The sequence below is a fragment of the Bison bison genome, unplaced genomic scaffold (assembly GCF_000754665.1).
Source record: "Bison bison bison isolate TAMUID 2011002044 unplaced genomic scaffold, Bison_UMD1.0 scf7180017864183, whole genome shotgun sequence".
Classification (NCBI taxonomy): domain Eukaryota; kingdom Metazoa; phylum Chordata; class Mammalia; order Artiodactyla; family Bovidae; genus Bison; species Bison bison.
Window position 1 is genome coordinate 2,419,323 of NW_011494755.1, and position 8,562 is coordinate 2,427,884.

General features: G+C 37.0%; 1 protein-coding gene across 1 annotated transcript in view; it reads left to right on the forward strand.

Annotated features, from left to right (window-relative positions):
• The first annotated feature begins 3,442 nt into the window (after positions 1 to 3,442).
• Positions 3,443 to 8,562, forward strand: part of TMEM38B (transmembrane protein 38B) — a 53,099-nt gene continuing 47,979 nt past the window's right edge. Inside the window, exon 1 of the mRNA XM_010843538.1 lies at positions 3,443 to 3,906. Coding sequence (XP_010841840.1) covers positions 3,800 to 3,906 — 107 coding nt within the window. The 5' untranslated portion in view covers positions 3,443 to 3,799. The remainder of the gene's footprint in view (positions 3,907 to 8,562) is intronic.

Below are 8,562 nucleotides of genomic sequence, written 5' to 3' on the forward strand. Positions count from 1 at the left end.
GACAGGGCATCACCGACTCAATGGACATGAGTTTGAGTAAACTCTGGGAGTTGGTGATGGACAGGGAGGCCTGGTGTGCTGCGATTCATGGGGTCACAAAGAGTTGGACACGACTGAGTGACTGAACTGAACTGTAACTATGGTGGGGGTAATGAAGATAATGGTGACCTCTTTCAAAAGATCCCGTGAATGCACTACTACACTTAGTGCCCTCAGCCCTGCAGCAGGCCACCACCAACCCACGCCTCTGCCGGAGACTCCTGGACACTTATAGGCAAATCTGGGTCGGTCTCTGGTGGGGCCACTGATCCTTTCTCCTGGGTCCTGGTGCACACCAGGTTTTGTCTGTGTCCACCAAGAGTTTATTTCCCAGTCCTGTGTAAGTTCCAGTGGCTCTATGGTGGTGGTAATGGCGACCTCCTCCAAGAGGGCTTATGCCTACCCAGGTCTGTTGCACTCAGAGCCCCTGCCCCTGTGGCACTCCACTGCTGACTTGTACCTCCACAGGAGACACTCACAGTTCTCTCTCAGGCTCTGTGGGGACTCTGGAATTTGCCTTATTGGTTAAAAAATATTTTATCCTAGTGTTTTGTTATATAGAGATTAAAAAAATTTTTTAACAAGTTTTTATTTATTTATGACTGTGCTGGGTCTTCCTTGATGGGTGTGGGTTTTCTGTTGTTGCAGTGAGTGGGGGCTATCTAGGTGTGGTGCACGAGCTTCTCATTGAGGTGGTGCTTTTTGCAGAGTATGGGCTCTGGGTCTCATTGGCTCAGTAGTTGTGGCGCACGGGCTTAGTTGCCCTGTGACATGTAGAATCTTCGACCAGGAATTGAACCCATGTCCCGTGCATTGGCGGGTAGAGTCTTAACCACTGGACCACCAGGAAGTTCAGAAGTTTTAAATTTTGATGGTGTCAAACTTATAAATCTTTTTCTTCATGGCTTTTTTTCCCCCCTGTTCTTAGATTACTAGATTAAAAAAAAAATGAATGTTAAAATTTTCATCAAGTGATTTTTTAATGTCTGTCTAAAGGAGTGATCATATTAATTTGTTAGTATAGTGAATGATTTTAATGAATTTGTGTTAAACCTTCCTTAAATTCTTTGGATAAAAATCTACCTGGTTATGATTTGTGATCCTTTTGAAAAACTACTAATTTTAATTTGTTATGGATATATTTGTGTACTGTATAAGTTAAAATTATAGTGTGACTTAGAGTGTCATCTTCTTTTTTTTCTTCCCTCCTGCTTTTCCCTCCTCCCTTTTTCCTGACTCCCATCCTCCTTCCTCTCTCAGTCTCTCTTCTTTATTTTTCTTTACAGTTTTTTTATGTTGGAGTTATGTTGTTTCACAGAATAATTTAAGTTTTTCTAAACTCTATAATGGTTATATAATATAAAAATGAGTAATAAGAAATTATTTGGTATTTGTCCATTAGTTTATCTGGGTCTAACACCTTTCCTAGGATAGATCTTGGACTACCCTGTAATTTTTTTTCATAGTTATTTGTGTGTTCAAGTTTCTACCTATCCTTAAGGGGATTTTGCAATATATAGTTTTTTAGGAAAATTGTCCATTTCAATTTCCATTTCAACTATATGTTCACCTTTATTAGATTACATGTTTTCTTATAATAAAATCTCAAATTATTTCCATTTTTTGCTTCTAATATTATACATTATTTTCATTCCTTCCCCTCTCCACACCCATTTTTCAGACTTACTGAACAATATTCTGTTTTATTTGTCTTTTCCAAGAAAAGCTTTGGGTTGGCTTTATTGCTTGCCTGTCTCTAGCATCTATTTAATTTTCTATTTTCATTTTTATAATTTGCTTCTATTTTTCTGGCCAGGTAAAAAAATTTTTTTGTACTGTTTCCTGTAATAATTTTGCTTATAGAAAGTTGCTGGACTAGGTCAAGGAACTCCCATGACTTTACCCAGAATCACCAACTGACATTTAGCCCCATTTATTTAATTTTCCCCCCAGCTTTATTGACCTATAATTGACAAAATTATATATATTTAAAGTGTACAATGTGATGATTTGATATACATAGTACATTGTGTGGAGAAGGCAATGGCAACCCACTCCAGTATTCTTGCCTGGAAAATCCCATGGACAGAGGATCCTGGTAGGCTGCAGTCCATGGGGTCGCCAAGAGTCGGGCACGACTGATGCGACTTAGCAGCAGCAGCAGCAGCAGCACATTGTGAAGTACCACAGTGAAGTGATTAACACGTTTATCATCTCACATAGTTACCTTTTGAGTGTTTGTGTGTGTGTGTGTGTATGTGTGGTGACAACACTTAAAATCTACTCTTTTAGCAAATTTCAAGGATATAATATAGTATTATATAGTATTAACTACAGTCATTATGCTGTACATTAGATCCCAAAACTTATTCACATATGACTAAAAGTTTGTACCTTACCATTTCTCTGAATGTTTTTACCTCTGTAGAGTATTTTTGCAGAACCACTTGAGTGTGAATTGGAGGCATTTTGCCCAGTTACTTTTGACTACTTAAGTGTGTTGATTTTAAGAGTCACAATACAGTTATCAAAATCAGGAAGTTTAACAGTGATACAATACTATTATTAAAGCCACAGTCCATGTTTAAATTTTATCAATTTGATGTCCATAAAGTTCTTTTATAAATGTTCTTTCTCATTCTGAAATATGATCTAGGGAAATGAATTGCATTGCATTTGGTTGTCTCTTTAATGTCATTTAATCTGAAACATTTAATCAACCTTTTTTGTGTGTGTGTTCTTTGACCTTTATGTTGTTAAAATATAGGCCAAGTGTTTGTTAGTTTTTTTTTTTTTAGAATAGCCCTCAATTTGAGTTTGTATAATTAAACTAGTTGAGGTTATACATTTTTGGTATAGTAGAAATACTACAGTAGCAATGATGTGTCCTTAGTGCATAGTATCAGAGATCACTTGAAATTGTCTGTTTATAGTGATGTCTGCAAGGTTTGCCCAGTCTAAAGTTACTATTTCTCTCTGTAATAAATAGTCTGTTAGGAGACATTTGAGATGACGTAAATACCTATTTCTCATCAGCCTTTCACCTCTGAGTTTATTTTGTCATTCTGTTTCAAGTCTGTCATATTGAAACTTTAGTCTTCCAGCTTTATTTTCTAAAGTACTTAAGATTATAAATTTTTCTTAATATATCACTTGGACATATTAACTGACGTACTTACAGTAGGTTTGGAAATGAAAGGAGACAGTAGACGGGGAGATTGTCTGTATAATAATGTACTACTAGGAAACTGGCAGTAAGGTCCTGAAGTGAAGTTGCTCAGTCATGTCCGACTATTTTCGACCCCATGGACTGCAGCCTACCAGGCTCCTCCATCCATGGGATTTTCCAGGAAAGAATACTGGAGTGGGTTGCCATTGCCTTCTCCAGGAGATCTTCCTGACCCAGGGATTGAACCTGGGTGTCCCTCATTGTAGGCAGTCACTTTACCATCTGAGCCACCAGGTAAGTCCAATAAGATCCTAAAGAGGGTGTTTTAAAGATGCCCCACATCACCCATGTCTTAACAAAAGTTTCCAGTGTTGATTTAAAGAACAGGAGATACAGTTTATGATGATCATGATTGTCATACTTATGAGTAATAGTAAGTTCTAGAAAATTATGAAATTAAGAAGTGTGTTTCTTTAGTGCCACTGGTACCTCAGGACTTGTTTAGTGTACAGTATCTCAAACATTTACTTTATCATTTCAGGAGCAGCAGCGCTGGCGTGGAAGAATCCTCTGTCAAGCTGGTTTACTGCTATGCTCCACTGCTTTGGTGGAGGAATTTTATCTTGTGTACTGCTTGCAGAGCCTCCACTTAGGTTTCTTGCAAACAACACTAATATATTACTGGCATCTTCAATCTGGTAAGCTGTCATTGTGGTGAACTATTTAAAAAATTGTTCTGTAAATTGTTAATAAATGGTATTTTTTTCTTTAAAAAATATTTTATGTTCTTAGAAGTTAATACATTTGCAAGGGAAGGCACCCAAATTATGCCAAAGGTTTTAAATGCAAAGTATATCTCTTTCTCACCCTTCTCCCCTATTCTCTCTCAGAGGTAGGTATTGTTACCATTTTCTTATGTATCTTTAGTGGAAGCATTTCAAGTATGAAAGGACATCAAATATTGGACCCCCAACAGTTGATCTTGTGAACCTAACCTATGCTCATAGTTATACAACTTAATAATCAAGAGTGTGACCAATTACACAAAAAGTCCAAGTGATTATGATATTTCTGTTAATTGTTCTTGTCATACTCTGATTTTTCAGAGCCTTATGAAATTTAACATTACTTTTTTTTTTAAGTGAAGAAAAAAATGTTAATAGGAATTGCTTTGGATTCTTGCAAATTCAACTTCAGTTGTCTTTAAGAGGAGTAATCTTCCAAGTTAAAAAAAAGTATAATACCAATCAGAGAGCTTTGTTAAACCTAAAGGAGAAACTTTTGATTAATAATCAAATCAATGAAATATGTAACATTAGGAACATTTGAAGTTAATTTTTATTGTGATAATTTTTTTTTAATTTTTAAAAACTATTTATTTGGCTGAATTGGGTCTTAGTTGCAGCATGAGAGATCTTCATTGCATCTTGTGGGAGCTTTTTGTTGTGGCACATGGATTCTCTAGTTGTGGCAGTTGGTCTTCTGTAGTTTTGACACAGGGGCTTCAGTTACTCCATGGCTTGTGGGATCTTAGTTCCCTGACCAGGGATAGAACTACCTCCCCTGTATTGACAGAACTACCTCCCTTGTATTGCAAGGCAGATTTTTAACCACTGGACCACTGGGGATCTTAGTTCCCTGACCAGGGATAGAACTACCTCCCCTGTATTGCAAGGCAGATTTTTAACCACTGGACCACTGGGGAAGTCCCTATTGTGATAATTTTAAATATGTGCTCAGTTGCTAAGTCATGCCTGACTCTTTGCGACCCCATGAACTGTAGCCCACTAGTCTCAGACTTTGTCCATGGGATTTCCTAGGCGAGAATACCGGGGTGGATTGCCATTTCCTTCTCCATTTAAATATGTAACCAATTATAAAAGGGGATATTATAAATAGTGGTAGCAATGGGAAAAATAGTGGGAACCTGTAGCCATAGAAACTGTTTGTAGTAGTACAGTAAGTTTGATAGCAAATACATATTGAGCTGTTACCATGTGTCAGCTAAAATTCTTTATATTCATTGTCATATCACAAGGGTCTAATGAAGTAGCTCCAATTATTTCCATTTGAAAAATGAGAAAACTGAGGCATAGAGAAACTTTGCTGTTATTTTCATGTTTAGTAAGTGATTGAGCTAGGATCAAAACCAGGAAGCTTGCCTATAGAGCCTTGACACTTAACAACCACTGTCTCTCATTTATTTGCTTAACTATTTCTTCAAGTATAACCATCCAGTTACTGTGTGCTTTAAAACACTTTCTCAAGGACTTTTATTTCTATAGCTATGTTTTAAGAGGATATTAACACTTTGGAGAATTTTTTTTTTAATGTGTCTCGATGCTGAAACTATATGAAAGTAGGATATCCAGACTCTGACACTTTTCATCACTTTCACTTCTACTCCTGTATACTAACTACCACTATTGCCTGGACAGTTGCAGTAGCTTCCTAAGTGGTCTAGCTGCTTCTTCCATTATCCCCCCTGAGTCTTGTCTTTGTTTTTGCTGCTGTTTAGTTGCTGTCGTATCCAACTCTTTTCGACATAGTAGATAAAAGTGATTATTTAAAAATAATTTATTAGAACATATTACTTCTCTGATCAGTATTTTCTTATCTTATTAAGAGGAAAATTCAAAACTCTTAGCGTACCCTGTAAGACTGTAAAATCTTCCTTTCCACTCTGTGTTGTAATGTCTTTCTAGTCTATTCTTGCTCAGTCTGCTCTAGTCATGTTGGCTTTGCCATTTTTTTGAACACAAAGATATTGCTCTATCTCAGTGCCCTTGTGCTTGCTCTCTTTTCTCTGTGATGTTCTTTTCCCAGGAGGCTCGTATTTTCTTTTTTTGGAGAGGTCTTCTCTAAAAAACATACCTCCTCTCCCATGACTATCTCATCATACTTCTTTTTTTTCCTTCCTAGATTTATTACTGTCTGGTGTGTTGTCTGTTTATTTCTTTTTATGATGGTTTGTCTCACTCCACTGGAATAGCAGCCTATCAGAGCAGGGACTTTGTTTTGTTGATTGTGTGCCAAGTACTACTGTTCCAGTCTCAGTAAGTACATTGCTAAAGGAATGGACTGCTTGTGTTAAATGGGAGTTCTGTAACTGAGTGGCAAGAAATTACAGATCTTGATTAGTGGTTCTTTAAATGAAATAAAATTGCTTGTCTATAAATATATACTTTCTTGGCTGAAATTAAGATATGTTAGAAATGGAAAATAAATGTATTTTTTGTAGTTAACTAATAGTATAGTATTTAGTTGTTAACTTGAAATCTTTTATTATTCCCATTTAATATGAGGAAATTGATGCTTGATATATTGATAAATGACAGGGTCTCAATTTCAAATTAGCATAATCTTAACCAAGAAGAACTTTCATTATAAACAATATGTGTTTTTTAATTTAAAAGTTTCAGTTAATATTGAGTAGGTGCAAAGGAATATTTATAATATATGCAGAGGACAAAGAATAATGACACAATAAAAACTTTTATATCCATCATTTACATTAAAAAAATATTCAGTTCAGTTCAGTTGCTCAGTCATGTCTGACTCTTTGTGACCCCATGAACTGCAGCATGCCAGGCCTCCCTGACCATCTGGAGTTTACTCAAACTCATATCCATTGAGTCGGTGATGCCATCCAATCATCTCATCCTTTGTCGTCTTATAAAAATATTTTATTATAAAGTAAAAATTCAGAAATCCAAGTATATCACCCAATGAATTATTGCTAGGTATATCCTTGAAACCATGACCCAAGTCAAGAAATAAAGAACTTTGTCATCTGTCCCAGAAGTTCCTTCTGGGTGTCACATTCCAATCACTACTCCCTTTCCACCATAAATAATAAAAGAAGAAAAGACTGACTATTTCCATTTTGAAATTCTCAATTAGTTATCAGATGAAAGTCATTAAGAGTGCTAATGTCAGCAAAAAAAAAAGCTTATCAGACATTTTGGGTCTCTTATGGTCTTGCTAAATAAAGGGATCTAACCTGAATTTGATTTGGATTCTTTCTTCCAGAAGAAAGTACAAGATGAATCTTATATTAACTAGCAAGGAAGCTAATCAGTCTCAAGAGCCAATCTGAAGAAATTCCCCCTGGTCAATGAAGGGACAGTTTGAGGTTTAATAATAAAATTGCAGTTTATTGAAACCCATAAAATATGCTTAATCCATGAGCTCTTACTTACTTAAAATTTCTTTTTAAATAACAGGAACAAAAAGAACTGGAAACTTTTGGAGAACAGCAGGGGACCAATTCATATCCTGAAAACTGTAAACAAAGCAAGAATCAAGTGTATATCCTTCCTTTCCTATATGAAGTATACAACTAGGTAACCAAATAATAGATGATAGCACACCATTATCCTGACTTTTATGTTTATGACTTCCTTGCATACAAAATTTTATCATCCAGATGTTCATTCCAAGACACTATAATTTAGTTACATGCATTAAAAATTTTAATGTCTCTTAAGTCTGTTTGATTTTATCAGTTTTCCTTCCATTCCGTTTTTCCTTATAGTTATCTCATGAAGAACCAGAGCTATTTGAAATGTAGACTTTTCTATACTAGTGAGTTTGCTGATTGCATACTCATGGTGCAGATGATTATATTCTTCTATTCTCTGTGTTTCCTGATAATTGGCAGATTGATCCAGAATCCAGAGCAGATTCATATTCAGTTCAGTTCAGTTCAGTTGCTCAGTCATGTCCGACTCTTTGCGACCCCATGAACCGCAGGGCTCCAGGCCTCCCTGTCCATCACCAACTCCTGGAGTCCACCCAAACCTATGTCCATTGTGTCGGTGATGCCATCCAACCATCTCATCCTCTGTCATCCCCTTCTCAGTTCAGTTCAGTTCAGTTGCTCAGTCGTGTCTGACTCTTTGCGACCCCATGAATCGCAGCACACCAGGCCTCCCTGTCCATCACCAGCTCCCGGAGCTCACTCAGACTCATGTCCATCGAGTCAGTGATGCCATCCAGCCATCTCATCCTCTGTCGTCCCCTTCTGCCCCCAATTCCTCCCAGCATCAGAGTCTTTTCCAATGAGTTAACTCTTCTCATGAGGTGGCCAAAGTACTGGAGTTTCAGCTTTAGCATCATTCCTGCCAAAGAAATCCCAGGGCTGATCGCCTTCAGAACAGACTGGTTGGATCTCCTTGCAGTCCAAGGGACTCTCAAGAGTCTTCTCCAACACCACAGATCAAAAGCATCAATTCTTCGGCGCTCAGCCTTCTTCACAGTCCAGCTCTCACATCCATACATGACCACAGGAAAAACCATAGCCTTGACTAGCCGGACCTTTGTTGGCAAAGTAATGTCTCTGCTTTTGAATA